Source organism: Pygocentrus nattereri, chromosome 6, assembly GCF_015220715.1.
Source record: "Pygocentrus nattereri isolate fPygNat1 chromosome 6, fPygNat1.pri, whole genome shotgun sequence".
In the NCBI taxonomy this organism is placed as follows: Eukaryota; Metazoa; Chordata; class Actinopteri; order Characiformes; family Serrasalmidae; genus Pygocentrus; species Pygocentrus nattereri.
Window position 1 is genome coordinate 26,184,126 of NC_051216.1, and position 25,083 is coordinate 26,209,208.

At 39.6% G+C, this 25,083-nt stretch overlaps 1 protein-coding gene across 2 annotated transcripts; it reads right to left on the reverse strand.

Moving 5' to 3' along the window:
- Positions 1-477: 477 nt before the first annotated feature.
- wars2 (tryptophanyl tRNA synthetase 2, mitochondrial) lies at positions 478-24,690 on the reverse strand. 2 transcript variants are annotated; one of them, XM_017704590.2, is made up of 7 exons: positions 24,565-24,621; positions 17,097-17,202; positions 9,259-9,516; positions 4,866-4,946; positions 3,351-3,433; positions 3,149-3,267; positions 478-1,346 (listed from the first exon to the last, which is right to left on the reverse strand). In XM_017704590.2, the coding sequence occupies exons 3-7, from the start codon at positions 9,421-9,423 to the stop codon at positions 898-900; spliced, it is 897 nt and encodes a 298-aa protein (XP_017560079.1). In that variant the 5' UTR covers positions 9,424-9,516; positions 17,097-17,202; positions 24,565-24,621; the 3' UTR covers positions 478-897. The 2 variants fall into 2 exon arrangements, with proteins under 2 accessions (XP_017560079.1, XP_017560078.1); XM_017704589.1 differs by lacking the exon at positions 17,097-17,202 and having other exon boundaries at positions 24,565-24,690.
- Between the last annotated feature and the right edge of the window lie 393 nt (positions 24,691-25,083).

Below are 25,083 nucleotides of genomic sequence, written 5' to 3' on the forward strand. Positions count from 1 at the left end.
CAGGCAAGGCTAACAGACGTTGGCTTAGTAAATGTATGTTTTTAAATACATCACCAGTAATTAATATGGCTCTCTGAGAAATATGAGCAACAGAATTCTTAGTTCAGGACCTGTACTGCTACTACAAGACTTTAAAGTGTAATGCCCTACACTACACTACTTCTCCTACAGAAAAAAGTAATCACATTAACACGTTACTTTGTGCCTTGATAGACAGTTATACTTTAGTGATAGGGTGTGCAAAACAATCAATGTAATTAATGTTTAAATATATTTTTGTCAAATAGCAACATGAAATCATGAAAATAGCCATATCCTGTTCAGTCTAGACTTCTTTGTTAGTGAAGGGCTTCTCAGTCAACATTACAAAAAGCTGTCCAATGGTTTTGATCTCGCCTTAGCCTTAAGAGGAGAAGAGAGATTTGAAATTTGAACCCTCTTTACAGGTAAGCCAACATTTCCATCTGGAAAAAGGGATGCACAGTTTGAAGTTTATTTGATCTGGTAGGAAAGTGGGAGAAAATGTGCCGATGAACCACAAAGCATGAAGATATTACCCTTAGCACAGTTAAAATGGTCTCATTCCATGCACATGTGTACAAAGTAAGTTGTACGATCACAGGTTAAGAAGAGCTCTGGACTGTCATTGTCATCACTATAGTGACAATTACAAAATTGTATGACCAGACGTAAGTATGTTATTAAGGACTGCATATTCAAAAGGAGAAGCCTTTATGGCTATAAAAATAAATAGAAGAAAACTGTCAAATTAATAAAAAAAAAAAAAAAAGTGAGCATTCAAGTATCAAAAAGTAGTGGTGACCGTTTCCAGGCTCACTGTGGTGTATGTCCACCTGTAACACAGATTGTTTACATAGATTGCTTCCCTCCTGACCTTCAGGAGAAGCCCACTAGTTTCCTGACCTCCTTCATTACTGGAGAAGCCAAGCTGCGGGCCTTCGCTTCTCCCTCAACCAGCACGCTCTTCAGGTGGCCCCGGTCTTCTCTTAGTCTCTGGATCTCCAATCTGATGGGTTCCAGTCTCTGCACCACAGCCTCTGCCACCAGGTTCTTATATTTTCCAGTGTCCAGTCCTCTGGCTAGGCTGACCACATGCTCCACAGTCTGGCCAGACACAGCAGCATGCAAGGAGACCAGATTTGCCACCCCTGGCCTTCCCTCAGGGTCAAAGGTCACCTCAGAGGTAAAGTCTGTCACTGCTCGGCGGATCTTAAAGACTATGTCTTCAGGGGTGTCAGTGAGGAAGATGGTGGCTAACTTCTGAGAATCTGACTTCGACATTTTAGAGGTGGGGTCCCTCAAAGATTTAATCTTTCGTGTGGAACCTAAAGGGGAAAGAGCTCCAGTTGAAATCAGATCCATGCTATTAACAGAGTTTCCCTAAGAATTTAAGCATCATCTTCAACTAAACATCAAAATCATGCCCAACCATTTGTTTTACATTTTCTATCTGCTCAGAATATCTGCTTAAATAAGTACACTTTCAGTTGTAATTCACCTGTAACAATAAATACAGTACCATGTAAAAGTCAGAGACCACCCCTGCTTTATTTCACTTTGTGTCAGTATATCCACCCACCCGGAAAATAAGAGGTTTTAAACAATAACAGTTGACAAATAACACAATTTTTCAAAACAAATTCTAATAAAAGGTGGTATTAATTATAATGTAGCATTAATATTTCTTGTATGCGCATAATCCACTTCCAACAAGATTTATCATGAAAAACAAAACAAAAAAATCCTGTGATACTGAGCTTTAGAATTAAACTCTATATATTCAGCAACAAATTGCACACAAGTTTCAATAACTAAAAGATGCCTTTAAAGAAAGCATTATTTTAAGCTTCCAATTATATTTTGGGAGACTTTTTTAATTTCCAAAGAAATCTGCAGAGATGTTTTTCAGTCAAAGTTTAATCTTAGAAGTTGGTTGCATTTTCTGCTAAACACAGTCAGTAATGTTGAGGTCTGGAGTCTGGGCTGGCCAAGCAATTCATCTGAAAATGAAGGGTGGTCTCTGACTTTTGTACAATACTGCAAATAAGTAAATGACATACGTGAATACTACTATGGCTTGTAGCAATAATAATAATAAAATAATAAATGACTGACAATCTTATAGGGGACAGCCCCAGCCTTTTGTACTTAATAGTCTGTGAACCAACTAGTATTGCATTACATGCTCAATATACACTCAAAAATGCTCTGCATTCATAAGAATCTGTTCTGAGTTACAATTTAATCAAACACTGCTACACAGTTACACACATCAACGGGTGAGTCATTCCTGAGCTGAATGCTACACAGGGAAAGGCAGTCAAGGGTTCATCTGGACATAAAATGGGTCTCTGGGGGAAAACAAATGTTTTGTGTTACCCACTTCCTTATCCTAGCTGTATCAAAACACAGATGAGCAATGATTTGCGGTACTTTGATACAGTTTCAGATATGCTGGCTAATAATTAGCATCACTTAGTTCTGGCACTGATACATAAATCCTGTGTAGTGGCAGCTTGAGATTTTATATCAAGTAAATAGAAGGAAGTGAATTATTCCAGAGAGTGTGCCCCATCACCCACACCCCCCAAACCCAATTCTCCATCTCTGTCCTCATCTCATCCTCTCTGATGTCAGCTTGAGAAACCCCCCAATCTATTATCACTCTATTATTCAGAGAGAAGAGGAATGGAACACTCCTTTAATCAAAGCACCATTGCATGCATGATTGGTTTCATATTGTGCTCTTATGATGGTGATAATTACAGAGCATGAAAGGGTGTAGCTCAAAGAAGAGCCTGACCTACTGCTAACATGGTGGCCATGTGCGTATATGTGATTATGTGAGTAGATACACTGTCCCGAGAGCGACAGAGCATGTGTGCGTGTACAGATGAAACACACGCTGTTCCAGTCACTGAGGGACACAATGAGCAGCACTTCATAGTGCTGATTGTGCATCTACATATTCACAGAGTGAGACCGAGCGATTTGTCTTAACTGTCTCCTGTCCTACCTTTAAGCGTGCGGCGGCTTATAGACGTGCACTTATGAGAAAAACAGGCTAGAGTAAAGTAAATAAGTATGTTATTATTCTCTGGCTGAAAACTGGCAACTGTCCACTTACTGAGCAAGGCACAAGGCTCGGGAAAGAACTCTCCGTATTTGTTGTTGAAGATTCGGGCTAAGTCCTGGGCCAGCTCCAAATGCTGGATCTGATCCTCCCCTACTGGTACATGTGTGGATCTACACATAAGAATAATAGTGAACATGAGGTGAGAATCCTCAGCACTATTTGGACAGTAAGCAGTGAACAGCACCAGTCTTACTTGTAGAGCAATATGTCTGCAGCCTGTAACACTGGGTAGGTATACAGGCCCACACTTCCTTCACTCTTCTGCTTACTCTTCATCTGAAAGGAGAGATTAGCAGAGAAGGAGATTTAATAGCAATCCATGTACAGTCATATGCAAACGTTTGAACACTCTGGCCAATTACTTGTTTTGTTGAAAATGTGCACAAAAGGTTTGTGGTAAATGTACATTCTTATTTATTTGCTGAGTTTAAAATATTGGAAAATACAAAAGAAATTATAAAATGGTTCACATACTTCTTAATATGTTACATTCTGCAAATTACACTGTGCATTAAAATCTTGAGAAATTCATCCCATGTACAGGATGTTTACTTATTTTTACTTAGAAATTCAATATTGTAAGTAATTTGACTGGGGATGTTCAATTAATTGCATATGACTGTAGCTACAAAGTACCATTAAAAAAAAAAACAGTCACTTGTCACAGTGATAATTTCTGTTATTTTATTCAATAACATGATATATAGTGTGGAATGAAACACTACAATCTACACATTAGAAGGAATTTGGGAACAACTATTAGCTAATTAATAACACTGTAATTGTGTATTTTTAGTAATTTCTTGACAAATTATCTGCCTGATCACCACTTTTCAATTTTAGAATCATTTTTAAATGTACCTGCAGCAATTAAAAAAAAGTTTTATATCGATGAATGCAGTGATTCCAAATAATTTAAATGGTGGTTCAAGATTATAAACGGTAGCATACATACAGAAAACATGAGCTGAAGTATAAAAATACATGTTAAACAAAAAACTAATTCATACCCATAGAGGGGATTTCACAGTTTAGCTCAGTAACCTGAGCCAAAGCAAGGGTTGTCTTTCTTTTTCCTCCTGTTGGAGAGGCCTGAGTTTTGGCTCAGAGAAACCATGCTTTATGAAATATCCCACTCAGTAAGAAGTGTCTATTTGCTTCTCTGTAGAATAATCCCCCTCAAAGCGTTTCAGGGCGAGTGCGCACGGAGGAGTCTTCTCGCGTTAACACATGCAGGCCGCATTCAAAGGCCATTTTCCGCCACGTTTCACATGCACTCAGCTGTTGAGTAAACAGCGAGGTGTTTTCCCTGTAGCGACACGAGGCCACTGGCTGAGCACTTCTCCACACACACGCACTATAAAACTGTACTGTACTTTGGGTAAATCACAATCATTTTCTCAACTTCTCCATCACTGCCAGGTGCGGACACATTTGTGATCAACAATACAGCAGCGCTGACAAGAACAAATACTGAGAAAGGCCTAAACATCAGCGCTCACGGTGGACTGTCCCTGAGCCACATCCAGCCTTTTCATGTTTCTCATTATACAACAAAGCGAAGGCTAGTGCATCAAGTCATTTGTTGGCATTTTAAAACCAAAACAATAGAGCCATGTTTGTTAAAGGATACTTTGCTGCAAATAGCTCCATTTGTTATTATTTTAGTTTTGATATAATACAAGGTGCTTCCCCCAATACCCATTACCTTCCACTGAGGTAGATGTCGTAGGCGAGGCATACTGGTGAGGCAGCCGAGGATCCAGGACAGCTCTGTATGCTCCGAAACCTGCACAGAAAGGAAGGTACTCAAGTAAATCTCATCATAAATCCTGACCAATATGTTTTTAAATGTAGTTTCAATTAGGGGTTTGTTGATCATGAATTTTAAGGGCCAATTTTGATTTCTTTGTAGCCAGAATGGCCGACGTCCGAATTTTCTTTTTTCGTCAATTTTTATTAGCATTTTTGTTTTTGTTTAAATAATATGAATCACATGAAGTAATTATGTGATATTTTGATACAAGTGTAACAGTAGCAGCACATACAGCATGAGTGCACTTACCTGCCTCATCATATTAATTGCAACATAGATCAGCTAAAATAAAAATAAATGAGTTGATTGTTAATTACAAGTTCGGGGCCAGTTCCGATCTTACACCCCTAGATGCCCTAGAAGACTCTACTCAACATAATAAAGACTAACCAGGTTTATTTTGAACTTAACAATATCAGCAGTGTAAATATTTGTCACTTTAGTACCTTATAATAATGCCACACCTCAGATGTTTTATTCACCTCTTGTGATGTCACTACTCACCATCACTCCAAACGTTTCAAGTGCTTAAACCACATTTTGACCAAAACATTTTCAAAATGCGCTTTTAACAATAGTTTGGCAAAGAAAACTACTGCCAAATAATTTGATTTGAAACTGGCAAATCACTATTTAGGCAAAATCCATTCTTACTACTACAGAAAAGACTTTGAAGCTAAGTGTAGTAAAGAGCTTATGCTTTTGTATTTAAGTCTGACAGGCAGCAGTGCTAGCAGGCTTGTAGTACGCAGCAATAAAGCAGCCCCTCTATTCTCCCCAACCCCTCTACAGAGTTGTGAGAAGAACAGCAACACCCCCCACCCCCGCCCCCCTCCACACACACACACACACACACACACACACACACACACACACACACACACACACACACACACACACGTCCTAACAGGTGCCCACAGTGGTACAGCAAGGGTCTCTCTCTCCATGCTGTCTAATAATATTAATGTCATTAAATATGACCATCCTCTGGGGCTTCAGCATGGCCAATTAAAGATGGACATCCTCTGGCTTCAACATGGCCAATTAAAGAGGGCTTTGCCTCATGCTACAACCATGCAAGAGAGGGAGTGAGCGCTCGCGGAGGGGTCCGGGCACTCTGTTCTCTGCCAAAAACTCCAGTTGTGGAGAGGAGCACAAAAAGTGAAAAATCCTTCTGCTTCAGAGAATTAAAGTTTATGGGTGCTGGCGATGATGCTGCCATCTCCCTCGCTCACAAAAGGATTCTGAAGAGCCTGACGTAAATCGAAGCAGGAATGAACATAAAAAGCAATTTTACGCCTTAGCACGAAGAGAGATATTAGCTACACCCTGCTAAATCTATGTGGAAAGATGTGATAGTGGATGAAATAATGATGGGAAATAAGTAAGAGAAAGAGTAAGGAATAGGACTAGAGGTTAGGGATGAACCGAAATTTCAGCCACCGGAAAAAAAGGCAGAACATTTGGACCTTAAAACACTGAATAGGCCTACAATGAAGTCTCAAAATCTCAAAAAAATCTCAACTACATCAATCAATTTATCAATTTTAAAGGTAATGAAAACTGGAAATGGTGATTAGATATTCCTATGCTATCAGTGCAGATCTGTTCAAACAGTTAGAGCAGCAGCAGATCAACAGTGAAAACATAAGCTATGTTAAAGTATTTTAAAGTTTTCTATAAGAGACAAGTGATTTGTACTCACCATTCATACTGTGTATCAAGAGGGGATACAACACACAAGAACATCTCTATTGCACTTTTGATATCTTTTAAAATGCAGGATAAAGAATAAAAAAACAAACAGATAGCGAAGTCACTGTAAGCACCCCAACGGCATCTGTAGCCACAGTATTTGACACGACAAAATGACCATTCTTTGTTGTTGAAGATGTTGGATTTGGGGGCTGCACCCTAAATACTGTAATCGCTTTAGTATGTTTATTTTATGCAAACTGTTTTTGTGAGCTTTTTCCATTTATCAGTTTTTGGCCCAGGCTGACTGAATTTCTGTTTCGGTTTTCTTCAATGATTGTCATTTAGGTGCATCACCACTACAGGTGTATTTAAAACATGAAAATGCAAAGGTTAAATTGTTCACTTACATCATATGGACTGAGGACTTACATAACCTAAAGTAAAGAAGCAGTTACTAAAGATACAGCAAAATATAAATACAGAATATTCTTCAGCCGTATCAACTATTCAATAGAGATGAGAAGTTGGCGTTATATTTGCTTAGATTTATGCAGTGGTTTCTATCATGTGAAACCACCAGAAATATTCACATAAATCTCTCTCTCTCTCTCTGGTGTGTGGATATTATTCCGGTAAAAGGGGTGTAACCTCAACATATCCCCAATACACACTCACACACATACACAAACATGAAGCCCCTCACTTAAGATCCGACTGATTTCAGCTTGTCACCATTTTTTCAATGAAGTCAAGTGTTTTCTTTGGGCAGCAGCTTTATTTTTACATGTGGAACAGTCTTGAGCTCGTGTGTTCAATGGGAGGTCTTCAGCCCTGCCAAGATATGTGGCATGAAGTTAAACTGGAATAAAAACAGAGGTTTGTGAGTGTGTGTGCATTAGTGCTCCAAGCAGACAGCACAAAAGCCCTACTACTCACTTATACTATCTCTCTCCATCTCAGTTTCTACTACAGTACTGTGCAAAAGTCAGAGACCACCCTTTATTTATTTCATTTTCAGCCAAAACAGCTAATAAGTACAAACTTCTCCTTTTTCAGTGTCACAAGCTTCTCCTTTTTCAGTGTCACGGAAAAGAAAAGAAGCAGAAAACGTATTCAAGAGAAACCCCAACAACTCAATATATTTTCTGATTTTTCAGTACTTAATGTGTGAAATCATTTGACTTTTATAGCAGCTTTAATTATAATTTGCTTTCAGTTTTGCAGGGACCTTTTTCCACACCTCCAATGTTCAGTCTTAGAAGGTAGTTGCATTTCCTGTGTCTCACAGTCCAAGTTAACCCAAACACATTCAGTAATGAGGTCTGAGCTCTAGGGTGGTCAGTTCATTGTGGTCAGACCTGCAACTTCTTTGATTTGTAAATTTTCTTATTTTTGTGTATTTCCTTTTCCCATTAATGGCTTCCTTTCAGAAACATAGTGTTGTCTTCTCTCATTGGAAGGATGGGCAGAAACACCTGTAATTTAGATTGTGGAGCTTCACTGCCTCCTCTCAAAGATCAAAGCTTTAAGTGCTGTTTATCTGACGGTGACCGTTTTGGTGGTCTACCAGGTCTTACATGGTTCCATGGATCTTCAGTTTTGGAAACTGGGCTATCTTTAGAATTAACTGGGCTAATTACTAATAAATGAAGGGAGGTCTCTCCCTGTTGCACAGTACCGTATCATAAAGAGATACACACATACACCAAGTAAGAGAGAACTGCCCATTCTCTTTACAGCTGTCCTTAAAAAGAACTTTCTTAAGAACCTTTAGAACTCTGCAGTGAGCTGGTGAGTTACTGCATACAGTCTAAATCTATTATTATCCGTCTCTTCACTTCATGTGGCTTTCTTTGAAGTCACTGATGGAAATGAATCTGAGTGTTTTCACTGACCAGAGAATTTGTACAGCTCACAGTAGAGATAGAGATCTGCTCAGTAAAATAAGCATTTGAAGCAAACCTCGATTAAATAAACATTTAGCGATGGCAACGATTCCAGCTGACTCTTGATTGTTCAGCATGATAAATCAACCTCAGGCCATTTTAGACAGACACTTAAAAACTGTCTGTCCATTCCTTGCTGACTTAAATAAATTTAATAAGGTTTTCAGGTCTACTGTATGTGCCATTTTCGTTTTAGTCCTGTACATTCTGAAGTGAGTTTTGTGTTAATTTATTAATGTTAAAACATCTTATAATTTTTATTGAATGCATTTAGACATAGCCATACTGCATGTTAACTGCTTGACAGCACCTTGCCTTCTTTTAAAGTTTATAATTACTGAGTAATCTTTCGGCCTGAACAATGATTTAACAGACTTCTTTACTGAACTATAAATCTTTGACCCTGACTGAGTGCTGATGAGTGGTTAATAATGGCATTATTCTCAAGGAAATACAGTCACAAATACTGTCAATTTTTTACACATGATTTTGTTCACCTTAAAATAAATCTGGTTTGCATTTATATGTTCATATGTTTATATATGATTGTAAACCAACTCATATATGCTGTTTTTTCGTAGGTATCTTAATATAATCAAAGTGAAAGGTAATGAGTGTGGATGGACACTGGTGTGACTGACCACAGATTGCTGGAATAGGATGGAACGTGTGGGGTCGATGCCACAGGCCAACAGACTGGCTGCCATGTCCAGGATGTTATCGCGGAGCAGCTGAGGGTCCTGAGGCTGGGTGATGGAGTGCAGGTCCACGATGCTGTACAGAACAGAACTGTACTCATTCTGCATGGACACCCAGCTCTCCAGAGCACCCAAGTAGTTCCCCAGGTGAGGCACCCCTGTGGGCTGTATGCCAGAAAACACTCGTGACCCTAAGGGGTCCTAGAGAGAGAGAGAGAGAGAGAGAGAGAGAGAGAGAGAGAGAGAGAGAGAGAGAGAGAGAGAGAGAGAGAGAGAGAGAGAGAGAGAGAGAGAGAGATCCAGTTATAAAACAGTGCTCTGCTTTAATAAAAAAAAACATCATCCATTTATCTGACAGTAACCCTGCTGGTTCAACATTCAATTGCCACATTTGTGTGTCTAGTTGATGAAAAGTAGTGTCACAAATACTTAATTAAACTTGATTACTCAAAAAAGTACTGATTACAATCTGATAAATGTTGTTAACTGACAGCCATTTATTAGGCAATTTGCATGAGGACAATGTATATTCTAAATTCTATTCTTCGATACTGAACATACATCTAATTAAAATGTATCTAACTATGCACTTACATATAAATAACTATGTAATTTAACTCAAATGTACAGCAATACAATAACTCAATGACTTCCAGAGTTAATGGATAACAACCATACAGACACTACAAAGAATAAGAGACTAAGAATTCTCCTAGAGACAGCTGAAAGCACAGGAACATAATAAGAGACAGAGAGAGGGGAAGTAAGTGAGGCACCTGCAGTGACTCTAGCTAACAGTGAGGAGGCAGGAGAGAGAAGAGGAGGTCTACACAAAGTTTTACGGCTGTTATCAAAACGATAAATCTGAAGCATGTCTCACACTTCAGAGTGTCCCGCAGGGTGAGGGAGCACTAGAGCGGAATCACTTCCTGGCCAATGAAAACACTCCACACTCCGCTGCCAGCCAATGAGAACGATTTAAGAGCTACACAGTGGAGGGCTAACAGTCACAGTAGCAGTCCTACCCAAAGCAATGAAAGAGAGAAATCGGCAGCACAAACATCGTAAACCCATCACGCATATCGGGGAATTAAGAGAAGCAAAACAAAAGCCTTATTTTAAAAGCCATGGACTGGGAAAGGAGTTCCCTCTTTTCTCCTATTTCAGAGAACGAGAGAAACCGCTCCTCACTCATGGATCCCTGGGCAAATATTGTGTTACCAGTGAGGCTGGCTGCATTGAGTGCTGGCAGCGGTTACTGAGAGAGTGCCAGGCTGTGCAGAAGCTCAAACATAGCCGCCTGTGGCACCCAGCCCATACTTCAGCACAGAGAGGTGAGGGGTGCACCAGGACAACGAGAGGGCACAGAGGCAACTGGTGCTTTAGGCCTAATTGAATGCTGAAGTGCATTCAGGACTAATGCAGGAATTCTGGGCAGATGCATATATTCTCTACATATATTCTTCATGGAATATATTTCACAATACACTGGAAACATTCCTTTGAGATTTTGGTCCATACATGTCTGCATCATGCAATACCTGCAGATTTTTCAGGAGCGCTTTTACATTGCAAATCTTCTGTTCCACTACTTCCCAAAGATGTTTTATTGGATTCAGATCCAATTACTGAAAAAGCCACTAAAGAACACTGAACTCTGAATGGTCATGTTCATGAAGCCAGTCTGAGATGACCTTTGTGACCTTTGTGACATTATCGTGCTGGACATAGCCAGTAGAAGATGGTACATGAAGCTGCGCAATGCCAAGCGTTGGCTGGAGTGGTGTAAAGCACACCGCCACTGGACTGTGGAGGAGTGGAAACATGTTGTCTGGAGTGATGAATCATGCTTCACGGTCTGGCAGTCTGATGGATGAATGTGGGTCGGGCAGATGCTAGGAGAACGCTACCTACCGGAATACATACTGCCAAAAGTAAAAATTGATGGAAGAAGGAAAATGTTCTGTGGCTCATATATACGTTTATACTCACATACGTTTCAAAAACACCATTAAAAAAACTATGAATTGAATCATTTCTGTTCAACATTTCACATGCTGACATACTGCAATTTACTAAATCCAGTTAAAACAGGACTAATTATTCCATCTTTGTAATAAAACATGCAGCTCAAGTACTGACAGCACCCACAAATATTATCATATTGTCCACCACCATCATACAGTATGAAAAAAACACATAAGCATTATTTAACAACTCAATGTGGTTTGAGGCCTGTGTGTTATGATCTAGGTGTGCAATTTCCATGATGCCAAACTAATACACTGATAAGCTTTCACTCAGAACTAGAGTGCAGAACTAAATAAGCCTACAGACAACAAATGTATCTAAGCAGACTGACTACATTTGGGGTAAGCAGAAAACTGTGTAAATCAAATTTTGCCAAATCATTGCTTGAAGTTATAATCCATGAATCTACCCATAATCACAAGTTCTCCTCTTTGACATATTCCTACATTATACTCCTGGGAAAACAAGACTGTGTCTAATCATTGGAACAGAACAGCTACATGATTTTGCATTAAATGATAAGTCATGGGCCCCGTTCTAAGAGTGAGATTACTGTCTGATCTGAAGTCAGTTTGGCTCAAGGCTAGTCTATGTCTCTCAGCATACATCAACTCAGGCAGAGTTATTAACAGGCTGGCCCGTAGGAAGGAACAAGGTATTTATGCCATGTCGGAGTGAGTAATGATTGCACAGTGGCCCGGATGCAGAGGCCTCCCTGAGGTGTCAGCGGTGATTTTAGGGCACAGAGTCTGAGTCTGGCTCATGTGTGTTCTCACCTCGCTCTGACACACCAAACGCATGTTCCCCTTTCCCCTTCAGGCAGCCATTACCCTCTCAGACATGCTAATGGTGTCATTCGAGACAATCGCACATTAGCTTTAACAACGCAAACCTCAACCACCAAAGGAATAATCAAACTGTCACACATTGCTTCTGCCAGCACTGAGGAATGTCTTAACTGGTGAAAAAAGTTATTGGTTCTTTCCTAAATGCTGAGCACTGTGTCACTGTGCCACTCATTATTTATATCACTGACTAGACTTAGGACATTGGAGAATCTGCTGTGGCCAGCTGCTGAGCACAAATGACACAGAAAACGAAAATGGAAAATGTTTGTTTTTCTTGGATAGCAATGAAATGGAAACTCACACTCCCTAAGAAAAAAACTGTCACCTTCTACAGTTTTTTTCTTAACAGCTAAATCACATTTATAATCTTTCTCTCTGTTCACAAGTCGTCAGTCTTGATAAAACAGTCTGTTTTTTCATACGTCTCACACACACACACACACACACACACACACACACATATATATATCAAACCTTAGGACCCTGGTCTTCAAATCCAGACCATGAATGCAGTTTTCAGTCCTGTATTTTGCAATCACTGGTAGTTAACTGGCCTGTAACATGTAAGTTAATGGCCACCTAGTGTCATGCCTACCAGTGACTAAAAAATCCAGAAAGCAAGGTCCAGATCTAGGCCACAGAGTGTCAGAGCTTATCACAACATTGCTCCTTAAGCCCTTCAGCATAATTAGAATAAACACTACCTACCAAGGATGAGATAAAGAGATAAAACACACAACCTTTAACAATCATGCACAAATGATTATCTTCAGCCTCTACAAACTGAAACTAACATAACATCTGCAACCCTAATCATCATCTTGGAGAACCCATACCCTGCATATTTTGTTCTCCCTGCTCAATCATATCTGATCTAACCAATCAATTAATCAATAAGCCCTTCTTGAGTTGACATGACTGAGTCGGAACAGGGAAAACACTAAAATAGGCGGCACAGTGGTGCAATACACTTTAAAAAAACCCCAAGAACCCATTGCATGATTAAAGGGCTCTTTGTATCATGAAAGGGCGCTTAAGAATGTGCTGAAGATGGTTTTGTATAGAAGCTTCTTGAAAATTATTCTTTTACTGTTACAATGTCAAGCTTGTTACAATAGAAGAACCCTTTTGTGTGCTATGTAGAAGCCTTTTCAAAAAAGGTTCTATATAGAACCATCTACAGTACAATCTCCATCAATCTGTAGAACCTTTTCATAATGCACATCATATTCTTTACTAAAGGACCCTTGAAGAAGCATCTTTTTAAAGTGTGTAGGACCAGGGTTGGGCCCCACTGGAGGCCCAGAAGAGCCAGTTTTAGTGAGATCTTGTAATATGGTGATATTGAAATACATCATGTCAAATAAGCTTTTCTATTGCACTGACAGAACTTCTAGAACACTGACTTCTGATTTCATTAAAAAGACATTTAGCAGTGGTCCAAGATTTTACCATATTGTTGAGAGATGGCAAGTTCAAACCCTAACAATTAGATTTGATCCCACTGACGAAAACATCAATCAAGTATGACCATTAAAAGATGTGAACAGTATTTTCAATGTCAAAAAATATTTTTATGGCTTTAAGATGGACAAAATGAATTACATTTGTCTAGCAATCTACTTTAACAAATGTGCTTTTCATGTGTAATGTTGGTCCAAGTCCTAAATCAGCCCTCCAGGTCATGCTTGTTAAACTGATAAAGCCATGCAGCAGCCTTCCACACACAAACTGGCTGTCCTCACGAAATATGAATGAGGGTTTAAAAGATTTTGACACTGTAATAACATCAGTTATTAAAAATAAAAAATATGCATAGCTGCAACAACAGTAGCCTTTAGGCTACTTTATATGGTTAAGTTTTAGCCATTTTATTACTAAAACAAAGTTAGGCTATAAAGTTTGCGAACAGAAACATGTTTATATCCTCCCGTTTAAACAGATCTGCCAGGAAAGATGGTGTTTCTACATAACAAGCCGCATGAAATGGATTACAGGAGCTCTCACAGTGTTCTGGTATGCTTGTTTTTTTTTCTCCTTTTTTAAATATGTAAGGACAGTAAAATCATTAAAAATATATTTTCAAGCATCGTGACATGTTTTTGCCATATTGCCCACCCCTACTGATATACCCAGACCAGTTTAAATGGCAACATGTTTTCCATATCTACTAGGGATGCACCTGACATTCAATACTTTTCCTGTGCATACTTGCCGATGCATACATATAAAAAAGCAGGAAATGTATAAATTGAGAATAAATCTACATGGATCTCCATTACGGAAATGTAGCGCTTGTTTGTAGAGGGTTAAAAATGCAGTAAAATTAATTCATAAATAAAATTAATAAAATGCATATTTTTGTGCTGTAGACTTGCATCATCTAAACTCTCTTCTGGAGAATAATAAATAGGTCAACAAATCCCTATTGGTAAAATCTAAACACTCTGATGCTGATTTGTCTTCTGAAGTAAATATCTGCATTCTGAAATCACTGTGCATCCCTAAAAAATCTTTCTGTCTGACCTTGTGACTACATGAGACACTTTCTTCCTCTTTACTGGGTCCTGATGACGCACAGCAGGAGCAGTAACTTTGGGTCTTCTCTCCTCATATTTTACACTGACAGCCACGACACTGCTGTACCACAGAGCAGAGGAGGTGACGAAAGCTTTCTTCATCCACATCTACCACATGGTGTAGACATTAGCCTATACAATGCATGTGCGTGTGACACTAACGCTAACAGCTCTGAAGGTTACATACACTTTAAATACATGTTTTCACACTCATGTATACTTTCTTTGAATATTTTGTCTGCCGGTGTAATACAAGTTGTGTGCACATTTGCCTACTGTAGAGTGACCTCACAGTAGCCAGCATCCTACAGTCCAATGCCTTCAATTTCCAATGAACTAGAGTCCACCTTCAATTCCAGAGGACACTGCAGAACTTTGATTTTATCTACACCACTCCACACCTCCACACGAAGAAGGTACTGTGGATGGAAACACCAGCAAAAGGCACAGAAAAACAGAATCAGGTTCACCATGACACAAATGATTCTGAAGCAGCAGAATGAGGTTCCCATTACTCCAGTATCTAGGTTCCTCAACTACCTCAGATCGAGGTAGTTAGGAAAATGGTTTCAAAAAAGAAAAGATTTCCATTCCCAAAAAACAAAGTACACTTTGAGGGAAGAACATGAGTCCCTCTGGGTTTTGAGATGTGTCAGCTAACTGAAAGTTTTAACACTAGCAGAAAGACTAATTTTCAGATCATTAACCACCCACAATAGCAGAGTTTGGACTTCTGAGTAAGTGACCTATAATGAGTCAAAGAAATTGAAGCACTTTTATGCTTCTTGTCCTAAAAGTACATACAGTATTGTGCAAACTTCATAGACCACTCTTTCATTTATTTAATGTCTAGCCACAACAGACATTAAGTACGTTATTTGATTTTCAGCAGAAACAAGAAAAAAAAAAAAAAAAAACACACTAAAAGCAGGTCGACAAACCTCTTAACTACTGAGTCCAGGTGTTTCAGCTACACTCATAGCCATACAATTTCCACAGAAAAACACTGGCAGTAGAATGGGTCATATTGTGGTCCATACAGTGACTTTAAATGTGGACCTGCCACTGGACGCCACCTTTGCTAGAAGCGTGTAAAATATATGCTCTGCAATGCCACGTGTCAGCTGGAGTGGTGTAAAAGACACGGACAGTCCCCCCTTTCTAGCAGTCTGATGGATGAATCTGTGTTTGGTGGACACCACCTATCAGAATTCAAAGTGGCAACAGTAAAGTTTGGTGAGGGATAATGGTCTGGGACTGATTTTTAGAGTTTGGCCTTGGCCAAATAGTTCTGGTGAAGGGTAATGTTAATGCTACAGCATACAAAGACATTTTAGACAATTATATGCTTCCAACTTTGTAGCAAGTCTTGGGAAATGCCATTTCATGTTTCTGTGAAAAAGTAAAGTCCATAAAGACATAGTGTGACTTTTTGGTGTTGAGGAACTCGAGTGGACTGCAGACTCAACCCCACAGAACTCTGGGTTCTGGATGAAGTGGATCATTGCCTGTGATACAGGCCTTCTCATTCAACATCAGTACCTGACCTCACAAATGCTCTTTTGAATGAAGGGGCACAAATTCACACAGACAGACTGCAAAATTTTCCAAAAGATTGAAAGTCCTCCCAGAAAAGTGGAGGCTGTTATAGCCGCAAATGGAGGGCATCTGTATATTAATGCACATGGTTTGGAATGGGACGTCCAGCAAGCTCATAAAAGTGAGATGGTCAGGTGTTCGTGTACTTTTGGCCATATAGCGTATATTTACAAGAAAATTACAAAAAAGCCTCAACAATTAAATATGTTTTTTTTCTGAATTAATGTGCACTCTTTGACTTTATTAAAGTCAGCCTCATAGTGCTGAGTGTCTTCTCACAGTGGAAGGATGGATAAACATCCTTTTTCAGATCTGAATTAAGAGTGGAGCCTCCTTCTCAAAGATAAAAGCTTTAAATACTGTTTTTCTGATGGTGACAGTTTTGGTGGTCTACCAGGTATTGCATGGTCCATTTCATATTTATTTTCCTTTGACATTCCCATTCTCTATGCAAATGGATTATCCTACAGCAAATCAAACAGACTATCTTCTGGAAAAAGGAACAATTGTACATAATGGCAGTTTCGACAGGAATTTAAATGAAGAATGCTCTCTGAATTTTGCACAGTACTGTAAGTGCATAACAAAATTACAATGAAGAGAGAGTGTAAACAAGCTAAAAAATACTGAAAAGACTACAAAGGGGCATAAGAAATGTACATGAGAGAGTGCAACCAATTTAACCACTTTAAGTAAAGCAAATCAAAACTAGCAAGGGTCTGACTTTATGGATAGCCTGGGGTGGACTTCAGCATTCCGACTGAGACAGCAAGCCAATTTCAACACTTCCCCACGCCACCTTCCACGTCGGTCCACCTCTGCAGGGGATCCTTAGAGAGAGAGACAGACAGAGGGACAGGCAGAGTGAGAGAGAGTGAGGGAGAGAGAGGGAAGGAGAGAGTCTGAACGGCACCACTGACATGACCGCTACAATCCATCTGTCCCCCAGCAGGCCTCAAACACACAGAACCCACTGTTAGAGCGTCCGTCAGTGCAGCCCCACGCACCCTATTAAAACAGACATCACGCTGAACAGCAGAAACACGGGCCTCCGACCTGCCATTTCTGTACCCGCCTCTCTCTACCTCACTCACTCACACGGCCTGTTAAACCAGGCTACCAGCGGGGCCCTGCTTTAGTGAGGTATTGAGCAGGAAATCATGTTTAGTGTACCTACTCTTGCTTTTAAAAGGGGTGATACGGTGGGGATTGTGTGTTTTCTCTGTATTGAAACACACTCAGCTTGAAGCAAAGTGCGAATGACCTAAAATAAAAACAGAGTGGCTAGAATGAAAGAGAACCGACCTGAAAAGACAAAAAAAAGAGGCAAAGAAAGCACAAGCGGCGAGGCCGAAAAGCAGCGGCAGAGTGAGGGAGACTAGAGGTATTTTAGGGGAACGGAGGACGGCGCTCTGAAGGTGGCGGGGGAGGGAGGGGTGTGCGGGAGACGGAGCGTTTGATTAAATCTGTGGTTGACATTTCGGACAGGTGAGATTGATGAGGTTCCTCTACGCTTCACACTGTGCAGAGAGTGAAGGCAGAGGAACAGAAACGTGCAGTGTGGAGAGCCAGGGCTGGGGGCCCTCTCACACCGTGGGGTCCCCGGCCTGATTAATGGCGCTGGAGTCCCTTCAAAAACAGCGCTCCCAGCACAACAGGACGGCTAGCCCTCCAAAAATAACCAGGCCAGGACAGGCGCAACCAGTACGCACCGCTTGCTCCACAAACCCACAAGGCCAAAGCCCAAATGCAAAGTTTCAAGCCGTTTAGCACCAGCAACTTTTATTACTATAACATTCGCCCAGCACTGGTCACTCTACAATAGCCAAGAAAGAAATGCACTTACTACATATACATATATTTGAGTGAATACAGGAATGTCGTCATTAAATCAATAATAAAGTGCTATGGAACAGACAATATAGTTTAATGATACAGCTGACCTGTAAAAACTGTACATGAGACAATTTGACACAGGTGACCTGTAAAGTAGGGATTTCAATAGGAATTAGGGGCTGGTGACTACATCTGACATAGAATAGTCAACTAATTGAGTAATAAATCCATCAGGCAGCATAGTGGGCAGTAATTGACCAGTTGAAAACAGGGCCTGAAATGCGATTGAGCTTAAAAAATATTACAGTAAACCAGCAGGAGTAGAAGACAGTTGTCTGTTAAGTACAAAGCCCAAAGTACTTAATTTATGTGGAAATATGACACAAATTTCCATTTAAAGCTGTGTAAAACTTCTGCAATCTGCTGAAATACTGGCTCAAAGCCTGACTGGATACCAAAACCAGCATCTCTGACAGGAAAGGTCTGTTTGATTGACAGCAAAAGGACCAATTACAGACCGTTTAGCTCAGCGTTCCCATGACATGACATAAAAATTCACGGTTGTGGAGTTCTGGCTGTGACATGCACAAGGACAATCTCGTTTTTTCACTACTTTTGGCTTCAAATAAAATTCTGGAATAACTCCCTAAAATAGAACAGTGTTAATGTTTTCTGGTTTAGCAATCAGACCCGTCACTCTTAAAGACTTGAGTGTAGATGCAATTGCTTGCTACTAGCATTTAGCTTGCGTTTCCCAGAGGACTACAAGTAATGCCAATAAATGGAAGCAAAGATAACCAGATATTCCTTAAATTCTCTATAAGGCAAGATACTGAGAGCTGTGGGGATTTTAGCAAGAAGCTTAAATTAGACAGTCAGTGTGGTACTGCGAGCAGAGTGGCTGAAACAGAAAGTTACTGAAATGCCAAATAAAGAAAAATAAAAAACAACCAGCCCAATCCTTTTTTGAACGATTAGTAAAAATTAACAGTTGTGCAATCCCTTGCTGATACTTACCTGTCTTTATATATTACATATTAATTATATATAAATTATAGAAAATTGGACTAGTTCCATCATCAGCAAGCGATTGAACAATTAACATTGCAGCAAAAAGTAACACTCACTTCTATAGAACATTTCTATACATATTTTAGTAGTAGCCCAGCATCACCTAAATTTCATCTGCTCTTCTTAAGTAAGAACAAAAATTACATCAAATATTGGTTTGAAACATGCCAACATTTTTTTTCCTTTCCCTCCAATACCATTCTCTATCCCTACTGTAAACATTGCACATCAGAAAATGTAATCACTTAATATTTCTACCCATGTCAGTTGACTTTTCTTTTTAACTTTAACGGGAAAAGGCTGAGGTGCTAGCCTTATAATAACACATTAACCACATAAAACTCACAATGAAGCAGAAATAACCTGCACACACCTCATAAATTTATCAATATATATAAATAATTATGGTCACTCTCAGGCATGGCTCTGGCCAACATTCTTACTCTCTCTCTTCCCCCTGCTCACTCCCTCTAATTTCCTCCAGCACAAGCAGTAACTGTTGACTTGAGTCCGACCCAAAAGTGCGATACCAGATAGCCTACTTCAATTTAATTAAAAACGTCAGCTTTTCTGAAAGTGTAAGCCTACATGGAGTCTGACGCAACTCACGACCAACACTCCACAGGAGCTCAGAGCCAAAACACTGAGCCCAAAAAATCCAAAAACATAATGAGCCCCCGAAAAGTCTAAGGATGTTTTAAAGGCAATGGCTTCATTCAATCTTCAGCACGATGAACCTAATAACACCAGACTAGTGCAAATTAAAGTGCTTAACTGACAACTAAAAACTAATTGTGTAATAAGTTAATATTATAAGACCTGGCGCATACGCCTCCCTTCCGCTTGTTACCTCTCCTGTGTGGTGCTGGGAGTTGGGTTAATGGCTTTAGCCGACACGGCATTAAGAGCCGCTTCCTCTTTGTGAAGGCACAAGGCTGGGATGACTGATATCAGCCATTAAGACCACAGGCGATTAAGGGCCGGATAGGGAACATCATGTTTTATCACACAGTCAGAGGCCTGAGCCTGCTGAGGCCCACCGTCACACAACACAAGGGCAAGGTGAACAGTCAAGTATTTACTGTGTACAAAAAACAGCCCATCTCACTATTACTGTATTATGGGGTCCATTTCCCACATTTTTCCTTACATTTTATTGTGTTCCTTTATGTCCACATATGATGTCTTTGCAGATTTATGTATCAAAGCCTTTAAAATGTTTACATTACTATTTTCACGCCTCTTTTTATCCATTAAGATTAAACAGGCTGTTTTGTTACAGTGCGTATAAGACTGGCTGTTTTGCTCCTCATTCAGCAGTTCTGGCTGGAACACTCCTTACGTCAATGTTAATGAGCAGAACCAACCTGCTGTAGGAGAAAACAGGCATTTATATATGTACACATATATCTTTGTGACTGTGTTTCTATGCTACATCCAACTCTTTCATTTCAAACAACTAAGGAAAAACAGTTTTCCATAACATGGGCCCTTTAAAAATCCTTACACAAATGGGGTGTCAGCAGTTCCCTAACACACAACACTGTTTTTTTTTTTCAAATAACTGGACTTTAACAACCAAACATAAGGAAATCTAACCAAAATAGTCATTATTGACTTTAAAAATAAGATCAAGTCATTATAGACTTCACACCTTCACAAGAGAATCTTTCTCTGTTACTCATGTTGCATGCTTGTGAACACAACTGAACATTCTTTTCGCAAATAAATGTTTATTTACATTAGAGATTTCGTCACGTCAAATTTCAAGTATTGCACTCTCAGGCACAAGAAGCAATGCTCACCTTAATATTAGTCCACCATGGCTAAAGTGTCTTTTCATAAACGTTCCACGCCAAGAATACGCTCAATGTTTTGACGCACATCACACCTCGGGGCATTGTGAATGTTCACGTTTGTGCTCAGTCGCTCACATTTGGAGAAAATGAATGAAAAACAAATGAAAGCCAACACCTCATTCCTAATGTTGTTGCTGGTAATGAAAGGGTACTGAGACGGTTTGGAGGTTTTACTATTACTTGCCACTAGATCCATGAAGCCTTCACCCCTGCCGTCACAGCACACACCTCTCCACTGTCCCTGGTGACACGCTGCCTTTAGCTAACAAAACACAGACGGGCTGGCGGTCAGTGCACATTCCATCGCGCCAAGCATGAGGCAGCCATCGGCTCACTCAGCTCGTCAATCACACACCAAGGAAAAGGGCAGAGCAGCAGAGGTGGACTTTAAACGCCCCATAGCACACTTGCGGGTCAGTAATTAAGGGTCATTGTTGTACTTAGTCACAGTTGCGATTGTTACAGGTGTCTAGGGAGCTATAGGCTTAATTAACAGTTTATTAACATACCCAAGACGCCTTGTGCATGGAGGTGTTTGGCATTTCAAAAGAGAAATTAGGCATAATGTACTGGAGTCTGCTGACAACACACTGTTCACCCAGTAACATATTTCGTCTCTGTTAAAAAATAGGTTTAGATCAGCACAGGATGGAACAAGAACGTCATGAGGTCACCCTGAGATTAAAATAAGTTATATAATTATACAGTTTTATAATTATATACTTTACATAATTTTGAAGTTAGCGTTGTAGTACTCAAGTCTGATCTCAGTATCAGGACCGTCTTGGCCTTGACTCTGTCTCATTATCATTCTGACTCTGCCTTGTCTCAGTTTCCAGGTAAGGTGGACTCTCTAATTGTTCACAAGACCAGCTGGGTGCAATGCCGCCACCTGAGGTCAATGAAAACCAAATTTTTTCTTTCATCATATCAACAAAACCGTCAAACAGGATAACACATAACTGAATAACCCTACAGCTTTGAATAAAGTCTGTTTATTACCAGTTCAGGATCAAACTGATCCTCTCCTTGAATGCTTAAACTGATGTTTATTGGTTCCAAAAGTAAGAATTTTCTTTGCTGTACTTTTCTCATCATAAATTCACTTTGTATAATGTTCAGCTACACTGTAAATTCTTCCCTCCCTCAACTACCTGACTGATTGATTGAAAATTCAAACCTCCTCTGAAGGCAGATCAAAACGTTATTATGTTTAATTTAATAATAAAAATGGATGCATGTTGTTTGGTTTATATTCAGTTGACTTTAGGTTGTGACAGAGAATACCTCACAATCATTTGCTTCCAAAATTTACAATGCAAAGCTGCACTAAGACAATAATATAATAACAATGAATAATGTTTTAGCTTATATATGATTATATATTATATCACAGCTAAAGTTCATGCAATCAAGAATGATGTGAACAGTCATAATTACTAAAACAACAGCTCTTCGTAATCTTAATCACTTCTGTTCATCACTGCCTGTTTACACTCTCCGTATTTGCTCACTCTCTTTGCGAAACCTTGCTGACGGCTTGGAGGCCTTTTCTTTACCTTCTTGTTGGCAGATCTAATATTTACATCTTCTCATGCTTTTCATGTTAGTCTTTGTGTATCCCTTTCTTGGGCTAAGTAAACACTGCTGGACTTCAATACCACAAAAAATGGTCCAAGAGATTCTTTGGGTGACGCCATAGAAAAAACTATTTTGGTTCTCAAACTGGTACTCGGGGACCTTCAGATGGTCCACATTTATGCTGCATTGTGAGTTCTGCTGTGTTGTGAATCTGGACCTTCTGGGGCTCCCCAAGGACCGTTTTGAGATCCACTGCTCTAACGAACCAGGTCTGAAAATGAGAATGTGAAGAACCTTTTAAAGGCTTAAAGAATCTTCACATTATGTAAAGGTTCTGTATCAATTTAAGGGTCCTTTCTAGAACCTCTGTATAATATAGTGGTTCTTTAAACTTTGAAAGGTTTTTTTCTCACATACACATCTCATTCACAAAAACAGTTCTTTAAAGAATCACCCACTACAAGGTTCTTTGGCGAACCAAAAATGGTTCTTGTATCGTAATGTGCAAAGAATCCATGTTGGCACCTTTACTTTTAAGAGTGAAGTTGTCAGGGTTTTGCGTAATGTAATATTTCCTACTCAAACGTCAAACAAACAAAAGAAAAAAAAATCATGTCTGCCAAAAATATTATTGTTATGATTAACACAGCACCTAGACTATTACAACAGTATTGTGATCGTGGAATATAATCTTGCAGGCTTGTTTAAATAAACAAACATTAACAATGATAAACATTACATAAACAATAACAATAAACCATATCAACATACACCATAACATTGAGCACAGTCTGATTAAGTACATTTTAGTTTATGAATATAATAAATTACTACATATAAACTACTACAATTAATGTAATTTAATCCTCCAAAAGGACAACGTCCAAAAGGACCGTACAAATTTATAACATCCATATGATATTTCAGGTGACAGGTGGACACAATGGAAACGGTTTAAAAAGAAAAAAAAATGTTATTGTTTTTTTTTCCTCTAGTAATTCAGACAAGTCTGACACAGAATATGACGACTGGAGGAGACTGATGTCTGTCAGATTTCAGTCAGGCTGCACAAGCCAGTAGGTATTCATATAAATGAAAACCCATAACAACTTACAAATGAAAAGATGCTGCTGACAACTGCTTAAACATACAACACACGGAGTGCGAGGAAGGAAACCTCAGACCGAGAGTTCTGTTTAAACCATTGCTTTAAGTTCGTTTCCTTCAGAAACAACCCTACCACAGCGAAAGGCAGCCCAATCTCATCACATCTCTGAAAACAGCTGACAAGACGACACGTTCCCTCTGCTCAGTGACCAATCCTTCTGTACTGAATACTACATCATATGACAGTATTTTCCCGGGATGTTGAGCTTCGCACAGAAGCTTTCCTGGATCTTTCTAGAACGTTTCTTCTTACATCCGGGTTTCATGGTGCAGGTACAACAGCTGAGGACAAAATGCATAAAAAGGCACAGATACACAAATCTACATCTTTATAAGTTTGCAAAGTTGTCATGTTTCGGTCTGAATCTGGCGACTAGCCATCTAGACACCGACAAGAAGAATGTTTTCCAACACGAGGAACAGCTGACGAGAAAAAACACACTTAACCCACAGCGTTCAATCCTCTCAATCCTCCCCGAGGCTGAATTAACCCGGTCCACCTTAAATGGTGAAGCAGCCGCTTTCTGGCGCCTCAGATCAGAATGTCACTTCTGCAGTATTTAAGGTGGAACGGCAACATTAGAACAAGGAGCGGGCTGAAAGAAGCGAGGGTGAACCAGCGCGTTAAACAACGACGACACCTAAATAAAACACGATTAGGTTAAAACGAACGCCTACCTTCGTTCTCGGCAGCTTCTCGTTGCAGATTAATCTTTTCTGCAAAGAGTTTTTCTGAATGAAGCATAAAAGACGCTTCACGTTTCTCCTCGCGGAGAGCGCCATATTGAATTCACAAGCACAACATGTATGGTGGCCCACGATGTCCAAAGCGTTTCTACCTCGAAAGTCACAAAAGAATTCACCTCGTTTGCAAACCATTTTCTCATGTTGAGTATCATATTTTATCAGTGGTGACAGTAACCAAGTAAATCTAATTCGTTATTGTACTTCAGTAGTTTTTTCGTGTGTCTGTACTTTACTTAAGTTTTTCCATTTTGGGCGACTTTTTACTTTCACTCCACTACATTTCAAAGTCAAATATCTGACTTTTTGCTCCACTACATTTTGAGAAATCTGACGTTCCTTTTGGTTTTTGTTTGTATAAAAATGTAACATGTCAAAACAAAAGAAGCACAAAGCAAGAACACCAATCAGCACAGCGGTCACTTTGTTCTGAGCTTGTTTTGACCTGTTGGT

Bases quoted from the DNA above. Each gene is read 5' to 3' on its own strand.
- wars2 (XM_017704589.1), bottom strand. From the start codon at position 24,669: ATGGCGCTCTCCGCGAGGAGAAACGTGAAGCGTCTTTTATGCTTCATT. The intron at 3,434-4,865 runs GTAATGGGTATT...CTCTCCTTTCAG, and splicing joins GACATCTACCTCAGTGGAAG to ATGAAGAGTAAGCAGAAGAG. The intron at 3,268-3,350 runs GTAAGACTGGTG...TCTTATGTGTAG, and splicing joins GCAGACATATTGCTCTACAA to ATCCACACATGTACCAGTAG.